The sequence below is a fragment of the Taudactylus pleione genome, unplaced genomic scaffold (assembly GCF_031769625.1).
Source record: "Taudactylus pleione unplaced genomic scaffold, aTauple2 ptg000034l, whole genome shotgun sequence".
Classification (NCBI taxonomy): Eukaryota; Metazoa; Chordata; class Amphibia; order Anura; family Myobatrachidae; genus Taudactylus; species Taudactylus pleione.
In genome coordinates this window covers 1824275-1845670 of record NW_028284436.1, presented here as the reverse complement: position 1 = coordinate 1845670, position 21396 = coordinate 1824275, and the positions used below count along the sequence as shown (strand labels likewise).

Genomic DNA, 21396 nt, shown 5'->3' with positions numbered 1-21396 from the left:
ACGTTATGCCCAATTCCGTCGCATCGGAACGACATATTGTTCAAAATAGTGCAGTGTGTACGTCCCATGTCGTGTGGTGCGCGCTCCTGTGGGGTCATCAGTCGCATAGTCAGGTTGGCCTGCATGTAGGGCCAACCTGACTATGTGGCTCACGAAACCATGCAGCAGAATGCGGCAGGGTGCCGACATATCGGGGGTCGGACACCGGATAGTCTAGTGTGTACGGACCGCCTGATACGTCAGCCCGTCGGCGATGGTGTTGCACACGTCGTCTACAGTGTACGCACCTTAACAGATCATGATTTGTGGATTTAGGTCCGTGGAAGCAGGTGGCATAATTACCAGATTAGCTCACCTGTTCATTATTAACAAAATCCACAAGAGATGACCTGCTGGTGGTACTTGAGGACTGGATTGGAGAACCACAGAGGTTGCTTTTTTCCTCTCTCTTTTATTCAAAAACCTTGTGAATTTTACAAGAGTAAAAAAAAAAACATGTTAATGTTATATCAGCCAATAAATCATTTGTTGCATCACACAACATTCTAGTGACAAAAGTAAAAAAAATAGGAGTGTCTTCTGGACTCTGAATTATGGGTAAACCAAGGGTCCAAAATTGTATCCTCTACCATGTAGAGGATATGTTTTCTTTTCCATTTTTATTATAAACCTTATTCTGTTTTTAATTGCAATCATGGGAAGTGGTAAGGATCAGAGCCGTAACTAGACTTTTTGGTGCCCTGAGCCTTAAAGAGCATTGGCGCTCCTCCCTATTTTATAAATAGGGGGATAACACACCTGAAAAAGGGCCATGGCCTCATGGGGAAGGGCCAGGGAAGAGATAGGAGGCCAGGAGATGCTGGGGATAAAATAAGAGGAAGCTACAAGTGAGAATGATAATAAACAGAAAATTGACAGGGCCAAACAGCGCCCCCTGCCCTGTGGTGCCCTGTGCGATGGCACAGGTCGCACTACCCTAGTTACGGCCCTGGTAAGGATTGTTACCAATATCTCACAAACATGCCATTAGCTGTTGGAAGGTGAGCGTGGTGAGCGTGTTGGTTTACCCATTATATACCTCAGTAGAAACTAGAAAAGGACTGTCCCCCTGCGCTCAGGGAAACTCCAGGTGCTCTGTAAGCATCGGTATGTCGAACGGACAAGTAAATATGTTGGACATATCCACCATGTGTTATGAACCATTTTTTTATATACTCGAGTATAAGCTGAGTTTTTCAGCACATTTTTTGTACTAAAAAGCCCCCCCTCGGCTTATACTCGAGTGATGCTCCAGGAACAGTGGGCCGCAGTGCAGTCTGTGTCTCTGTGACACAGCTGCACCGCGTATGTAGCGCTGACCGGATGGAGTTCGGTCAGCAGTACACAGTGCCCAACACACAGCCACCGGCAAAGGCAGCTGTGTGTTTGTTGTAATTAGCAGCCGATGAGAGTCTGTCAGGCTCTCATCGGCTGCTGCTGCTCCCGCTGCGGGAGCCATCTTCCGGCTCCCACAGTGGGTAATGGGAGAGACGTCATGATCTCTCCCATAATGCAAAGCGGCCGGAGCCGGTAGCAGCGTCGGGACCAGGAGCGGGGTTTCAGGTGTTTTTTTTTTTATTACGTCTCTTTCTACTGGGGGGGGGGGGGCCACTACTGGGGGCAGTACCAGGGGGGGGGATTTTACTACTGGGGGCACTATCTGGAGGGGGGATATTACTACTGGGGGCACTACCAGGGGGGGGTATTACTACTGGGGGCACTACCAGGGAGGGATACTACTACTGGGGGCACTACCAGGGGGGGGGGTTACTACCAGTAGCTGCTGCATTTGCCACCCTAGGCTTATACACGAGTCAGTAAGTTTTCCCAGTTTTTTGTGGTAAAATTAGGTACCTCGGCTTATATTCGGGTCGACTTATACTGGAGTATATACGGTACCGTGTTTTAATATATCCTTTAAGCATTGTATTTTCTCATATTAAACGTCATTAAGTAAGCTTGGTCTCTGTGATTCTTATCAGATACATTTTGTCTGTGGATTTGGCTAATCAATTCTACCTACTGTATATGTACTACATATTATTTGGAAAATGATAACTGGGACTGACATAAGGTCTAATTATAGTTGTGTATTGAAAACATAAGGCTTCCCATTTGGAGTGAGTTGCTCCTGAACCAACCTTTTGTGATGGCAGAATTTGGGAAGAAATCATACATGTGAGATACTGGGGAGTGCAATCAGTTTTAGACAGACCAGGTGTTTTTTTTTAGATTACCTCTAAGACAAACATCACACAGGCTCCAGTTAGTGCAGATAATGACAGCGGTTAGAACAGTGATTCCCAACCTCGGTCCTCAAGGCACACTAACAGTCCTGGTTTTAGAGATATCCATGCTTAAGCATAGATGGTTAAATCAAAATAACTGAGTTACTAATTAACACACCTGTGCTCAATTATGGTTATCCTTAAAACCAGGACTGTTAAAGCCCCCATACATCAGCAATCTGAAAACCACAATTGAACAATTTGAAGATTTATTGCCCGATCTTAGGATTTCCCAATCGAGCAATCTGCGCCCATACACTACAGATCTTTTTCAGTGATTTGCAGATCGATTGCAGCAAACACAGATCTGGCAATTTTGAAAGGCCCATCATTTTACTAGTAATGGTCTGCAAATCTGCTGATCATGTCCATACACTAGCAATCTACAGCCCCAATCCATCTGTGAAATCCAACATGTTGGACAATCTGATTAAACAATTCCAATCACTTTTTGGTTGCAATCTGCGATCTGTGAAGCCCATACATTGCAGATTTTTATACACAATCGATTGCAAATTGCACAATTGCTGCAATCCATCTCTGATGTATGGGGGCCTTTAGTGTGCCTTGAGGACCGTGGTTGGGAACCACTGGGTTAGAAATTGGGATCTCTCAGAACTGGGTCCGTGACGTATAGCATACTCCATTCCTCTCTGCATGTGGTAAAACAAATATTTACGCATCTACCCTCTTATGGACTCAAGTCCTAAAATATTTACCACCACAACCCTTTCTGCTCAGAATCTGCACTTCTCATTCACACTCATTACCTGCTCCCGTTCCTTGGTAAAATATTATCCAGGCTGCTCCTACTTTGTGGTTTTCCATCTCTCATGCAACAAGACTTTGCTGTAAATTCCAAACCTTCAAAGGTTCTCTGCTAGTTCAGTTCTTCATGTGAGATAATGACATTTATCAACCATCTGCTTAGTTTATCTAATCTGCCAGGTTCTCACCCCACCGCAGTCCCCACACACACATTTATCCATTCTCTTTCTATACTCAAACAAACAGACCCCCAAACCGACACTGCTGTGTGACTGGATCATATAACCCCTCTAAGAACTACTTCCTACTGCAATCTGGCTGTCTGAGATACAATGTGTGTCATTTATCCTCCTAACTTCCTATAGATTGTAAGCTTATAAACAGGGCCCGCTTACCTCTTGTTTATGCCCAGATGTATTTTATTCCTGTGCTGGTTTCCATCAGTATAAACACTATGGAATATGCTAGCACTATATAAATATTAATAATAGATCATATGTTGTTCCTACACCAAAGATCTTTTTGAAAGCAAAGGACATCAGTACATAATAGTTACAGCCATTTAATCCTTTAAAAAGTGGAGCTCCTATTACAGTGAAAGATCATGTCCAGGCAATGTGTCCATTTGCATTGGTTCTATGAGACATTTTCATGTATATGTGCAGTGGATCGGATCTATACTAGTATCCAACGCACCCATGTTCTTACCTGTAATCAACTTCAATAAACAAACGACATTCTCCGTAGTGGTTCGGTTGTTCTCGGGTTAATTTGATTATTTAAAAAAAATCCAGAAACAGATGAATGCAGTTTTTAATAAATAAAATATTTAAACTCTTATTTAACAAGATATTCACATTTCCAGATTGAGAAACAGTATAATACCAACAAGAATAAGAAAAGTGTAACAAAAGCCACTGAGTGTGGTTGCAGGTAGCGGAGCGCGCGGATCCTCCATTTTGTGGTTGATTTCGCATCAGCCGTATGCGCTCATTGAATTGATAACAGTCAATGATTTCCATGGATATGGTACAATGTAATGGTCTTCTGAGGGTGTTTTGGCATTCAGGAAAATACTAAAAAATTCCTTTTGTTTTAAAAGGCACTAACCCCAAAATACTCTGACACAGAAGTATGCAGACTCTCTAGTTTTGTGAAAATGTCACTAGCAATTTAGGGGATTGTTCTATGGAGCTCATTCAGAGCCGCTCGCTCCCAGCATATGCAAATCCAGCGCACGCCCAGCAAGGCAGGTGATCACACGGCAAGGCATTAGCACGCCCACTATGTCTTGGCATGCGATCACTTTGGGTATGCAAACACCCACCAGTCATTCATAAGACGCCCATTTGCGCACGTCATCTCCTGGAAGTGCATGAAACCATTGGTACATCGAGCACCATTGGGGTTTGCTCGCAGCGCTTGAGGTTGACTATACCCTGCCGCAAGCACTGCGATCACTTCTGTGTGAAATACAACCAGGTGACGTGTTCTATGACGCTGACTGTTAATTATGTACACCGTTGAAACACTCAGGCACGCCTGCGTTCGTACCTTCACTCCCCCATTTCTAGTGGCCTGCCCCCGTCACCACCTGCAAACTGTCTCTGTGGTCACTCATTCAGCGGGGCTGTCCATGCTGGGCGAGCGAGCACTTCCCGATCTTTCGCAGTGGTTCGCGCACATGCATTGCGCTACATACGCATGTGCAGATTGCAAATATCGGCCAGCTACAAGCGATCGCATCCTAGTGAGCGGGTCTGAATCTTGCTCCTATGCCCTATTTTCTGGCCTCTGACTTGCCCACACAGCCCTATTCCAGGCCTTACATACAAACAATAAAAGCAGCAATCCCATGAAAAAGGAAAAAAAAAAAAAATCTCTAAACATAAATAAGCTTTTTGCAACATCCAGAGAGATTTTGAAAAGGAGATAACACTACTTTGGGCCCGATTCAGAGATGGACGGAATTGCAGAGCCACACACAAGCAGCTTTACAATTCCGTCCATCTTAATGCAACTGCAGAAGGAGGTATCAGGACACCTCCTTGCTGCATTTGCGAGCACCATCACAACTGATGGTCACGATGGTTGCTTTTTTGGTCAGTCTGCGGGAGCTGAAGCTTCTCGCAGCCTGACCGAGTGCCCCCCAAATGTTGTAGCATTTCAATCATGCTGCAGCTTGAGGGGGTCTGCGAGCGTAATAGCAGGACCGGTTCTGCACATGCACAGAATGGGGCCTGCGCAGGTGCAGACCCCTAACCATCAGAGATGTACGTTTATCATCGGTTAAACATACAGTACATCTCTGAATCAGGCCCTTAGAACACATATAAAAGGAACTTGCTATTTAAAGAAAAAGAAACATGTGGGATAGTGGCTTTCTTTTATAAAAGTAAAGGTAATATGTCGAGAACAATGTTTCTGTGCTTGCTCAGAGTAAAACTCAAGCAGCAAGTGAAAGTAGTGCAACAAAAATATCTTTACACACAATTAACCGCTTATATACGGGAAAGAAAATACAGTAACGAAGCCTTTAGAACAAAATAATTGTAGGAAAAGCACAATTGTAGCCTTAGCCCACAGATCACTGCAGGACACCCTGTGCGTGATATTGGGGGGAGAGAATAGGGAAAGGGAAAAGGGACAAATTAAGGGTCTTGCACATATTTATATTGTTTTTTTGCTATCTGGAAAACGTTGTGACAAATACAGGAGGAGTAAAGGAAATTTTGCCTTAATTTGTCCTCAGGATTTTCCTTCGGTCCCTCCACTTTTTTGGACTGATCACCTTCAAACGACTTTCCAAAATAAAAGGTGAACGACGCGGTTACAGAACAATATGAAATGAAACCCATTAGGTGCCAGCAGTCGCCAAAAACACTGACAGCCAAACAGTATAAAGTGAAGATGGTCTTAAAACTTCATGTAGAATCAATTTCCAAGGAAAGCGGGCTCTGCATACCGTTAATATTGCGTGTGACTATGACGGACAGAACTGAGCAGCACGTGGAACGCAGCAGCAATCCCAGGTCTAGCAAGGCACAGCATTCGCTTACTATCCCAAACGCAATCGTGTGTCACTGAATGACCGCGTCGTGGGCTTTGCTCTTAGGGGGGAGCTGGTCCAGGAAACCTATGAGCAGGCTCAGTCTCTCGCACAGCGCGGCCGTCCGGTTGGTTGAAGCCCGTAAGAGATTGGAATAAACTTGCTTGTAGATTTTCAGAATGGTCTCCTCTTCCGGGGAATTACTGGGGGACACAAAGCACAGTAACTGCAACAAGACCACAGTCGGCTTATACATTATACGTGCTCTATGCGCAGCGTAACAAGCTTTTACATTACACTCCTGTATCCTTACACTGCGGAACTCATTTTCTTTCTATTAAACAAGCAAAGCAGCTCTTACATGCGCACTATGTCTTAAATACTTATTTGTTGGCGAAACATAGTTAAAATATTCAATCATATATATATATATATATATATTTAATGTAATAAAGATACCATACTATTATCAATTCAAGATATAAAATGAAGGTAAAACAAATAGTAAAAGAGGGAAAACAAGCTTACACCCACACATACAATCATTCAAGGCCACTGTTCTTCAATACTTACCTCTCCAGTCCGCATTGGGAAAATGGAGCAGCGGCCATTTTCCCGGTGTTTTGCACATGAGCAGTAGGTAAATCACTGGGAAAATGGCTGCTGTGCCCTTTCCCCGGAGATCTGCTCATATGCAGTAGTCTCTGGCACAGCGCTAGAGTATACTAGTGCTCAGAAGTCTACAGTACTGCGGTGCAGAGGAGGGGGCCCCACATGGAGACTGCACACGGCCCTTCTCCTTTCTTAATACGCCTCTGCCACCTACCTACCGGGTTGAGTATGAAATCCCAGTTGTCGGGATGCCGCTGTTTAGAATACCGACAGTGGCATCCCGGCAGCCAGAATCCTGACACCCATAGGAAGAAAAGGTAAGTGTTTTTCCTACCCCTACGCAATGCCTAAACCTAACCCCCCTTTCCTAGTGCCTAAACCTAACCTCCATCTCCCCGCACCCTAAACCTAAGACTCCCGCCTCAGTGCCTAAACCCAACCTCCCTCTCCCCGCACCCTAATCCTAACACTCGTCCTTCCCGATGCCTAACCCTCCCCCTAATGCCTAACCCTTACCCCGCTAGCTATCGCTACCCTTCCCTTAACACCCCGAAACTTACCTTCGGGATACCGACGGTTGGGATACTGGTGCCGGGGATCCTGACCGATCGGGATTTCGGCGCCGGAATTTAGACCAGCGGCATCCAGCACGCCGGGATGCTTACTACACCCCCTACCTACCTACACATTGTTGAAGACCAAGTACACCCCTTCATGGCAACAGTATTCCCGGATGGCAGCGGCCTCTTTCAGCTGGATTATGTGTCCTGCCACCCTGCAAACATTGTTCAGTACTGGCTTGAGGAACATGACAGAGTTCAAGGTGTTGACTTGGCCTCCAAACTCCCCAGATCTCAGTCCGATGGAGTATCTGTGGGATGTGCTGGGAAAACCAGTCCGAACCATGGATGCCCCACCTGGCAACTCACAGAACATAAAGGATCTGCTACTAATGTATTGGTGCCAGTGATCGCAGGACATAGTCAGAGGTCTTGTGGAGTTATTATTATTATGGCGGATGAATAAATATTACAGGTGCTTTGTATTATGTTTTTGGCTTTAAATGATCGGTTACAGCTCAATTATTATTAGTTTTTTCTCACATTGCGTCATCTGTCGTGGGTTTGGAGTGCTAGGAAGCGATACACATTGATTAGAAACGCAATATACTGTAGTCATAGAAACACCTCTCCTAGCCATCACAGATATTAGGGGGACCTGCCACACGGGGGGATTGCGGGAACGGGAATATTTGGCATTTATGTTTAACTTGTGGAATTCTACACAAAGTGGAGTTTTCCGTTTTGGTCGGATTAAGCACTTTTAAAACAAAATTGACTGTACAAAATAGCAAATGCCCAACAGTAGCTGTGATTCAATGGAAACGCAATTAGAATTTCACGTCAAATTTTTTTTCCCGGTTTTCTCCAGGAAAAATAATAGCTTGAAAAGTATAATATATGGAGCTTTTTGTGGGTTTGCTCCAAACCAGGGGTCATAACTCAGGAGACTGAATTTCCTAAAGGATAAGAAAACATGCAATAAGGCACAAATCACTGACGGAGTTAAATTGCGTCCAGCCCGTGGGTCTTATGTCAGCTCCTGTGTCGCTAGAGGGGACAGATCACTTGGGAGATTATCCGTAACACATGGGCTGTTATGTTACCGGACGGCCCTTGTGCGTAGCAGCGGCAATCTCCCTGCTGGTCTCTCGGTGTGTTCCTCCATAACAAACTACTAGCTATTTAGAATTTATGATGGAGTCCTGTACATAAAAACTAATTTATCTCTGCAGATTAGTGATCTTGGCAGCAAATACAGTGTATATAAAAAAAGATAAAGATGTGCAGGTTTCCTTATATTACAAAGGATAAACCTTTAAGCTGATGAAATATCAGGACACTAGAGAGCAGAAACAATTACCAGTTTTGGACAATTACACTAAACAACCATCTATTTGAAATGTAGTATTTGGGTAAGTGAAATATTGCGTGTTTCTACTGCCATCTTGTGGTGCTTACGTTACATGCAGCCTGTCTGGGTGTTTTATAGGCACGGTTTAATATGTGTGTGCTTATGAGGTTTATCATATTTATCATATTCACTTAGAGTACTCAATTTATATGCTAGAAGTATTATGTTGCAGTTACATTTTTCCCATATCCATCTGTAAATGTATTCTCTAGAGGACATTAGACAGATAACTGGAGGAAAACGTATAGCCTTTTGTTTTAATCAAATATCTTTTCCGGTTTTGACTTTAGCTATTACATTCCACCCACCCGCAGGAAGGAAGACAATGCAAAAAGGCTATATACTATAGATGCCATGGGCAAAATGTGTATTGTTAATGAAAAAAAAAACCTCTGAAAGTGCTTAGGACTAGTGACAAGCACTTAATGCAACAAGTCTAATACACAGGGTGTGAAGTGGGCAAGATTAGGAGGAAATGTAGAGCACAGATTCTCACTCGGTCCTCAGGACCCCAACAGTGCATGTTTTCCATGTCTCCTCACAGAATCACAAGTGAAATAATTAGCGCCACTTGTGGATCTTTTAAAATGTGTGAGTGAAGGCCCCCATACACCAGCAATCTGAAAACCACAATTGAACAATTTGAAGATTTATTGCCCGATCTTAGGATTTCCCAATCGAGCAATCTGCGCCCATACACTACAGATCTTTTTCAGTGATTTGCAGATCGATTGCAGCAAACACAGATCTGGCAATCTTGAAAGGCTCCATCACTTTGCTAGAACGGTCTGCAAATCTGCTGATCATGTCCATACACTAGCAATCTACAGCCCCAATCCATCTGTGAAATACAACATGTTGGACAATCTGATTAAACAATTCCAATCACTTTTTGGTTGCAATCTGCGATCTGTGAAACCCATACATTGCAGATTTTAATACTCAATCGATTACAAATTGCACGATTGCTGCAATCCATCTCTGATGTATGGGGGCCTTGAGTCATGAAAACACCTGTGCACCTGCTGGGTGACCTGGAAAACGTGACCTGTGTAGACGATCTGATCTTATAAATTAACAGCACCATAAAACAGGGTGCTTGGACCACACTAACCAATCAGACATTACCTTTCACCTGTCCAGTGCAAGTGACATAAATAAATAGCAGGTGTCTGTTTGGCTGCTGTGGTCCTGTCTGAAATTTGCACCTAAACGCAATATTAGTAAATCCCAGTATTTAAGCTCAGCCAAGTCCGGTCTTCGTGTAGCCCAATGTGATGTAGTGAGGGCTCAGCAAACATACCAGTAATCCAAGCTTCCAAAACATTAACAGCTTTATAAAGCAGAATACATAGAAGTAATGTCAGGAGCTTGGGTGTGGGTGGTGGTGAAGGGGTGTTGGCATATGCAGAATGTTGACATGTTCACAAAGTCAACATGTGAAATATTCTGCATGGACCAGCAGAGATAGACTGCGGGAGGGCAGGGTTAGATTTAAGCCATGGGAGATGAGGGTTAGGCTGCGGGATGGGAGGGTTAGGGTTCGGCTGCGGCAGAGGAGGACGTTAGGCTCTGACAGCAGGAGGAGAGGATTAGGTTTAAGCTACAGGATGGGAGGTTTAAGCTATGGGAGAGGAGGGGAGGGTTCGGCTGCGGGAGGGGAGGGTAAGGCTGCGGGAGGCTACAGGAGGGGAGGGATAGGGTTAGGCTGAAGCCACTTCTACCGGACGATGGCTATCAGAGTCTGAGGTGGTTATATATGTGTATGTGTGTATTTTACATAGAAACATCAGCAGCCTTTGTTGTTATACTTGTTTTCGTTTTTCCTTACTCCGTCTAAGCTATTCTTGTCTTATCCAGCACATTTGGGACCTCATTCAGAGTCGGTCGTTGCGGCCGCACGGTCGTAAGGGAAAAGGGGCCGGATATGCAAATGATGCACTCGCAAGTTGCGTCCTTAAGATCGGATCGTTAGCTGGCCGACCAAGGGTAGGATGCGGCCGTAAGACAAAAAATACGCCCCCTTCTCGTACGCATTACACGTCATCTCCGGCCATATAAGGATTAATCGAGACCATCGGTAACCATCAGAACTAGTCGCAAAGTGTAAGGTTGACCATACCCTCTCTCAGGCACTACGATCACGTCAGTGTACAAACCACCCATGTCACGTGTGCCATGACACTACTTTGTTAATTATGCACTCCCATAAAAAGCCGTTCGCATAATTAGGCACGCCTGCGTTCGGATCTCCACTCCCCCGTTTTCAAGCACCTTCCCGTGTTACCACCCACAAACGCCTCATTCTGTCACTCAAACTATCGACCTGGCTGTGTTCAAGGAGAGAGAAATTTTTGATCGTAGCAGCTAGTTTGAATGAGGTCCTTGATCTCCATCAGAAAAGATCCCAAAACATCGGATTAAACTACTTATTTGACCTTTATAACTGGCGAATGACTGTCAGCCTGCTCTCCACATACTGCTGGTACCTACAGCGCCCATAGAGCCATTAAACTAAGATGTGGTGAGCCACAACCTATTTACAAAAATATAGACACACATACACAGACAAACGCCCACACATTCATAGACACATATACAGACAAACGCCCACACATTCATAGACACATATACAGACAAACGCCCATACATTCATAGACACATACACAAACAAACAAATGCCCACACATTCATAGACACATACAAACGCCCACACATTCATAGACACATACAGACAAACGCCCACACATTCATAGACACATACACAGACAAACGCCCACACATTCATAGACACATATACAGACAAACGCCCACACATTCATAGACACATATACAGACAAACGCCCATACATTCATAGACACATATAGACAGACAAATGCCCATACATTCATAGACACATATACAGACAAACGCCCACACATTCACAGACACATATACAGACAAACACCCACACATTCATAGACACATATACAAACGCCCACACATTCATAGACACATATACAGACAAACGCCCACACATTCATAGACACATATACAGACAGACAAACACCCACACATTCATAGACACATATACAGACAAACGCCCATACATTCATAGACACATATACAGACAAACGCCCACACATTCACAGACACATATACAGACAGACGCCCACACATTCATAGACACATATACAGACAAACGCCCACACATTCATAGACACATATACAGACAAACGCCCACACATTCATAGACACATATACAGACAAACGCCCATACATTCATAGACACATATACAGACAAACGCCCATACATTCATAGACACATATAGACAGACAAATGCCCATACATTCATAGACACATATACAGACAAACGCCCATACATTCACAGACACATATACAGACAAACGCCCACACATTCACAGACACATATACAGACAGACAAACGCCCACACATTCATAGACACATATACAGACAGACGCCCACACATTCATAGACACATATACAGACAAACGCCCATACATTCATAGACACATACACAAACAGACAAATGCCCACACATTCATAGACACATACACAAACAGACAAACGCCCACACATTCATAGACACATACACAAACAGACAAACGCCCACACATTCATAGACACATACACAAGCAGAAAAACGCCCACACATTCATAGACACATATACAGACAAACACCCACACATTCATAGACACATATACAGACAAACGCCCATACATTCATAGACACATATACAGACAAACGCCCACACATTCACAGACACATATACAGACAGACAAACACCCACACATTCATAGACACATATACAGACAAACGCCCACACATTCATAGACACATATACAGACAAACGCCCACACATTCATAGACACATATACAGACAAACGCCCACACATTCATAGACACATATACAGACGCCCACACATTCATAGACACATATACAGACAGACGCCCACACATTCATAGACACATATACAGACAAACGCCCACACATTCATAGACACATATAGACAGACAAATGCCCATACATTCATAGACACATATACAGACAAACGCCCATACATTCATAGACACATATACAGACAGACAAACGCCCACACATTCATAGACACATATACAGACAGACGCCCACACATTCATAGACACATATACAGACAAACGCCCATACATTCATAGACACATACACAAACAGACAAATGCCCACACATTCATAGACACATACACAAACAGACAAACGCCCACACATTCATAGACACATACACAAACAGAAAAACGCCCACACATTCATAGACACATATACAGACAAACGCCCACACATTCATAGACACATATACAGACAAACGCTCATACATTCATAGACACATATACAAACGCCCATACATTCATAGACACATATACAGACAAACGCCCATACATTCATAGACATATATACAGACAGACAGACAAACGCCCACACATTCACAGACACATATACAAACAGACGCCCACACATTCATAGACACATATACAGACAGACAAACGCCCACACATTCACAGACACATATACAGACAGACAAACGCCCACACATTCATAGACACATATACAGACAGACGCCCACACATTCATAGACACATATACAGACAAACGCCCATACATTCATAGACACATATACAGACAAACGCCCACACATTCACAGACACATATACAGACAGACAAACGCCCACACATTCATAGACACATATACAGACAGACGCCCACACATTCATAGACACATATACAGACAAACGCCCATACATTCATAGACACATATACAGACAAACGCCCACACATTCACAGACACATATACAGACAGACAAACGCCCACACATTCATAGACACATATACAGACAGACAAACGCCCACACATTCATAGACACATATACAGACAGACGCCCACACATTCATAGACACATACACAAACAGACAAATGCCCACACATTCATAGATACATACACAAACAGACAAACGCCCACACATTCATAGACACATACACAAACAGACAAACGCCCACACATTCATAGACACATACACAAACAGAAAAACGCCCACACATTCATAGACACATATACAGACAAACGCCCACACATTCATAGACACATATACAGACAAACGCCCACACATTCATAGACACATATACAGACAAACGCCCACACATTCATAGACACATATACAGACAAACGCTCATACATTCATAGACACATATACAAACGCCCATACATTCATAGACACATATACAGACAAACGCCCATACATTCATAGACACATATACAGACAAACGCCCACACATTCACAGACACATATACAAACAGACAAACGCCCACACATTCATAGACACATATACAGACAGACGCCCACACATTCACAGACACATATACAGACAAACGCCCATACATTCATAGACACATATATAGACAAACGCCCACACATTCACAGACACATATACAGACAGACAAACGCCCACACATTCACAGACACATATACAGACAGACAAACGCCCACACATTCATAGACACATATACAGACAGACGCCCACACATTCATAGACACATATACAGACAAACGCCCATACATTCATAGACACATATACAGACAGACAAACGCCCACACATTCATAGACACATATACAGACAGACGCCCACACATTCATAGACACATACACAAACAGAAAAACGCCCACACATTCATAGACACATATACAAACGCCCACACATTCATAGACACATATACAGACAGACGCCCACACATTCATAGACACATATACAGACAAACGCCCACACATTCATAGACACATATACAAACGCCCACACATTCATAGACACATATACAGACAAACGCCCACACATTCATAGACACATATACAGACAAACGCCCATACATTCATAGACACATATAGACAGACAAATGCCCATACATTCATAGACACATATACAGACAAACGCCCATACATTCATAGACACATATACAGACAAACGCCCACACATTCACAGACACATATACAGACAGACAAACGCCCACACATTCATAGACACATATACAGACAGACGCCCACACATTCATAGACACATATACAGACAAACGCCCATACATTCATAGACACATATACAGACAAACGCCCATACATTCATAGACACATACACAAACAGACAAATGCCCACACATTCATAGACACATACACAAACAGACAAACGCCCACACATTCATAGACACATACACAAACAGACAAACGCCCACACATTCATAGACACATACACAAACAGAAAAACGCCCACACATTCATAGACACATATACAGACAAACGCCCACACATTCATAGACACATATACAGACAAACGCCCACACATTCATAGACACATATACAGACAAACGCCCACACATTCATAGACACATATACAGACAAACGCTCATACATTCATAGACACATATACAAACGCCCATACATTCATAGACACATATACAGACAGACAAACGCCCACACATTCATAGACACATATACAGACAGACGCCCACACATTCACAGACACATATACAGACAGACAAACGCCCACACATTCATAGACACATATACAGACAGACGCCCACACATTCATAGACACATATACAGACAAACGCCCACACATTCATAGACACATATACAGACAAACGCCCACACATTCATAGACACATATACAGACAAACGCCCACACATTCATAGACACATATACAGACAAACGCCCATACATTCATAGACACATATACAGACAAACGCCCACACATTCATAGACACATATACAGACAGACGCCCACACATTCACAGACACATATACAGACAAACGCCCACACATTCACAGACACATATACAGACAGACAAACGCCCACACATTCATAGACACATATACAGACAGACGCCCACACATTCATAGACACATACACAAACAGAAAAACGCCCACACATTCATAGACACATATACAGACAAACGCCCACACATTCATAGACACATATACAGACAAACGCCCACACATTCATAGACACATATACAGACAAACGCCCACACATTCATAGACACATATACAGACAAACGCCCATACATTCATAGACACATATACAGACAAACGCCCACACATTCACAGACACATATACAGACAGACAAACGCCCACACATTCACAGACACATATACAGACAGACAAACGCCCACACATTCATAGACACATATACAGACAGACGCCCACACATTCATAGACACATATACAGACAAACGCCCATACATTCATAGACACATATACAGACAGACAAACGCCCACACATTCATAGACACATATACAGACAGACAAACGCCCACACATTCATAGACACATATACAGACAGACGCCCACACATTCATAGACACATATACAGACAGACAGACGCCCACACATTCACAGACACATATACAGACAAACGCCCACACATTCACAGACACATATACAGACAGACAAACGCCCACACATTCATAGACACATATACAGACAGACAAACGCCCACACATTCATAGACACATATACAGACAGACGCCCACACATTCATAGACACATACACAAACAGAAAAACGCCCACACATTCATAGACACATATACAGACAAACGCCCACACATTCATAGACACATATACAGACAAACGCCCATACATTCACAGACACATATACAGACAAACGCCCACACATTCACAGACACATATACAGACAGACAAACGCCCACACATTCATAGACACATATACAGACAGACGCCCATACATTCATAGACACATATACAGACAGACGCCCACACATTCACAGACACATATACAGACAGACGCCCACACATTCACAGACACATATACAGACAAACGCCCACACATTCATAGACACATATACAGACAAACGCCCATACATTCATAGACACATATACAGACAGACGCCCACACATTCATAGACACATATACAGACAAACGCCCACACAGTCATAGACACATGAGGCGGACACAAAAGCCACAGGTGTGGTTCATGTATTAAGCAGATACCCCACCAATGACCATCCCTAGTCTAAGGTGATATCATCAAGGAACTGAGGGAGGAAGCGCTTACTTCAAAATCATGATATCCGTACAATACTATAAAGTGCCAGGCGAGACGCGTATCCTTTACCATGCTCTCTACATGGCCTCTATTGTAACGGTAACAGGTTGTGGTGGTTCAATATTCTCCTGGCACCATTTGGGTTCAGTCACTCCCTTGGAAAGCAAGGTCAATGCTAATCACTACTTAACGGTACGGAGTAGTCATCTTCTCCTATCTAGCAGCAATTCCCTCCTGTTCACTGTCTGCAAGTGGTGTGGACAAGATGCACATACCACATTCAATGTTAATTTATTAACTCCATCCATGAGTAGCAATTGTGCATTAAAATGTCCAGAAATAAGTCAGGCTGTGTTACAACCTCTAAGTGAAATGCAGTTAGGAGACATTGAAGATTATATATATATATATATATATATATATATAATGAAAAATAACAGTGAGAGCAAGCGCCTATATAGTGCAGTAGTTTAGACAATATGGCACGATCTCAATAAATATATGCATACCGTATTAACCCAACACTAAAAGCAGTGTGTTATGGGTCTTTATCTCGGCTGCACCAAATACATTCCTCTATCGTTCCCGAGTAATTTGCATCTGACTTCAAACGTGAACTCCAAAAAAAGACAGAAACACTCTCATAGTGTAGTCATTTCTAAAAAAATTTCATTTATATACACAAAATAACACACATAAAAATGAGTAATTACATTCATCAGGATTTTGGTGATCCAAATTGTGGGAATCCTGAGGCTTATCCAGAAAGGTATTGCTTATGAGGGGAAGCATTAATACCCCTACATGCTGATTGATGTGCCTTTCTAAAAAGGTCGCTTCTGGTACGCTGCCACATTTTTATATGTATGTTTTACTATATGTTGTCCAATAAATTGAGGATTTTACACCAGATACGGTCCTCCCATATTTTGTCTTGCATGTTAATTACTACGAGACACAGAGGGAGATCCACACAAGATTGAATATTTATTGGACTTCAGGTGCTGGACATTAGTGGAAATAATCAACAGACTTTGGCTTTTAAAGAAGATTGCCTGATGAAGTAGTAATGGACTATTGAAGAAAAGAGGTTGTTTTAAAAGATTTTAATTGAGATTTTCTGTAACATACCCATGCGCTTGAATTTTGTATATACAGGTTGAGTCTCCCATATCCAAATATTCCGAATTACGGAATAATTTTGGCATGACAGATAATAAAACCTTTGATTTTTGATGGTTCAATGTACACAAACTTTGTATAAGGCACAAATTATTAAAAATATGGTATAAAATTACCTTCAGGCTGTGTGTATAGGGTGTAAATTTATTTCATGTATGTACACAAACTTTGCTTGAGCCACAAAATTATTGAAAATATTGTATAAAATGAGCTGCAGGCTATGTGTATAAGGTGCATATAACACATATATGCATTCTGTGTGTATATTGGGGTCCCATTCCCAAGATATTTCATTATGATATGCAATTATTCCAAAATACGGAATATTCCGTTATCCAAAATACCCCTGGTCCCAAGCATTTTGGATATGGGAGACTCAACCTGTATATATATTTTGACTGTACGAATTGCTGTGATTGGTGAATCACATTATATATCTTGAGCAGCTGGTAGAAAAGCAAGGTGCGCAAATAATAACCCACTATTTTGACATTCATCAGGAGTCCAGCATAAATTGCACAAAGGACGAAACGCGTTGAGGACTGTGGGTGTACCCCGGTATCCAGTATCAGATAAGCCTATTTGAAACTTTTTCAATGTAATTTCTCATTTTTATGTGTGTTATTTTGTGTATATAAATTAAATTTTTAAAAAATTACTACACTATGAGAGTGTTTCTCTCTTTTTTTGGAGTTCATGTTTGAAGTCAGATGCAAATTACTCGGGAACAATAGAGGAATTTATTTGGTGAAGCCAAGATAAAGACCCATAACACACTGCTTTTAGTGTTGGGTTAATACGGTACGCATATATTTATTGAGATCGTGCCATATTGTCTAAACTACTGCACTATATAGGCGCTTGCTCTCACTCTCTTATTTTTCATAAAACTTTGGGATCATTCAACAACTGGTTCATTTGGAGCATACAGCTGCCACCGGCAAGACAGGATTATAGTTGAACAAAACACTGACATCTATATAACTTTCATACCTACACGGAAATAAACGAGATTGAGCGCCATTTCAGTACCATACTGTATTTCAGGGGTCTTCAAACTTGGCCCTCCAGCTGCTGTGGAACTACACATCCCAGCATGCACTGCCACCTTTTTGATATAACAGCATGCTAAAACTATGTGCAGTGCATGCTGGGATGTGTAGTTCCACAGCATCTGGAGGGCCAAGTTTGAAGACCCCTGCTGTATTTCATATATATATATAATTTTGATTCCCACATACCATTATAGCATGCAGAATAAGAAAATATCTCTTTAATACATAGCATTTTCATATTCAACATATTAGTAGATGAGCGAGATTGGTGCGACTTACCCCATTTTCTTCTTTGAGGTTAAAAGCTTCACGATTTGTAAGAGAACAAATGACAGACGGGACTCGAATATATTTACAAGTTTTACAACTTCTTCTTTTCGGAGGTTGCCTGCGGAATCCTCTCCCAGCTCATTCCCATCCTCCGCTCCCTGAGAAGGACACATCCCGTCAGCTGTGTCACCTGCAACCTTATACAAACACAAGTATCTGTACCAGGCCGAATGCAGTTTCTCCATTCAGCGAGCTGTGTCACCCATTCAGCGACTGCTCCGACAGGAACAGACAGCTGCTATTTGTTCTTATATTGCTGCTGACAACCAACTACAAGGCAGATCGGCTTATATAAAGTGCCCTATTAATGTAATGCATTCCAGGGCTATTCTGCAGCTTCTTCTAGATCATTGTGGCTGTAACACACATTGTTTAAGACAATACAGTTCCTACAAAGGTACACACGAAACCAGTGAAACTTCCAATGAACATTGGGCTCCGTTATAGTTACAATGGTACAGAAATTGTTCTGACACATATATAAATAAAAATTATTTGCAAGAGATAAATCTGGAATTTTAGTTTTCTATAAAAAAAAAAACAACCCACAACTTTGGAGAACATTTCAATTAGCCGCAAGCCTCTACTGTGCGACTTTAGCTCCCAGAGCCATTGAATTACTGGCCGTGGTAATCCCGTGACTAACCCAGATGGTGCACTTAAAGAAGGATTTTCCTTTGCAGCTTCAGGAGTCGCAAGGAAATTCTGTGTGAAGTGCACCCACGAGGCTGTACACCCACAGACGGTAATCGAATAGCTCCGACGCTTAATACAGGGATTAAAGTTATTGGTGGGCTGACCGCAGGCAATAATTGAATAGCATCGGGTACTTAACAATAGAGAAGAAATCCATAGAAGCCAGGGGCGTCAGGGCGGGTGCCCTGTGGACCCTATGGATTTCGAAGAAAGAGTTAACAAAAGGTAAGTCTACCATAACTCTCCTTTTCTTCTTCAGGGGCCATAGGGTTCCACAAGGGAGAAAATGGGATGTCCCAAAGCAGTTGTTCAAGGGCGGGGACACTTCTGAGCTGAAAGGAGAATCCCATTTTCTCCTCCCAAAGGAAGCATTCTGTGAGGCAAAGGTATCAAAGGCATAGAACCTAAGGAAGGTGTGGACAGAAGACCACGTGGTCGCCTTGCATAGTTGTTTCTGCAGAGGCACCACACTGGGCTGCCCACGAGGGACCCACAGAGCGAGTAGAATGAGCAAATACTGTAGCCGGCACAGGAAGGCCAGCCTGAGTGTAAGCCTGTGAAATAGCTATGCGAAGCCATCTGGCCAAAGTCTGTTGGCGGACCATCCCTTCTTGTGGAATCCATATCGAATAAAAAGAGTGAATTTGTTTTCCTAATGGAACCAGTACGGTCCACGTAGTTACTCAGAGCAAGGACCACATCTAAGGAGGCCTCATCTGCCAAGAGGTCTGGTGATTGGAAGGCTGGAACTACAATTTCCTCCTTAACGTGGAAACGAGAGACCACCTTGGGAAAAAAAGCAGGGCGAGTTCGAAGAACAGCACTGTCCTGATGATAGATCAGAAATGGAGAGCGACAGGAGAGAGCCCCCAAATCTGACACCCTACGGGCAGATGCGATAGCCATAAGAAAAAGTGTTTGCAGTGAGCCATTTGACGTCTACTGAGTCCAGGAGTTCAAACGGAGGCCCCTGAAGTGCATGGAGAACAACTGACAAATCCCACGGTGCCACAGGAGAGACACAGGGAGGTTGTATATGGAGGACACCATGAAGAAAGGTGTGAACATCTGGCAGTGGAGCAATTCTGCGCCTGAGCAGGGGCTGGAGAGGCTGCCTGGCCTGAGGCAGTATAGCAAGATGCACATAGAACATCTTGAATGAAATCCTCCTGGGTTAATCCTGCTGAACAGGACCTGCAAGAGACCAGTATAGGAGCAGCAGCCTGCTTGTTACCCTTGCTAGACATACAGTGCATCTGGAAAGTATTCACAGCGCTTCACTTTTTCCACATTTTATGTTATGTTACAGCCT

General features: G+C 42.9%; 1 protein-coding gene across 3 annotated transcripts in view; it reads right to left on the bottom strand.

Annotated features, from left to right (window-relative positions):
* Positions 1-3714: 3714 nt before the first annotated feature.
* The window catches only part of EDRF1 (erythroid differentiation regulatory factor 1), a 108561-nt gene continuing 90879 nt past the window's right edge, over positions 3715-21396 (bottom strand). The window contains exons 22-23 of one of the 3 annotated variants that reach the window (XM_088452193.1): positions 19338-19525; positions 3715-6347 (exon numbers count right to left, since the gene is read on the bottom strand). In XM_088452193.1, the coding sequence (XP_088308319.1) occupies positions 6176-6347; positions 19338-19525 (360 nt within the window). In that variant the 3' untranslated portion in view covers positions 3715-6175. The remainder of the gene's footprint in view (positions 6348-19337; positions 19526-21396) is intronic. The other 2 variants (XM_088452191.1, XM_088452192.1) reach the window with 2 other exon arrangements.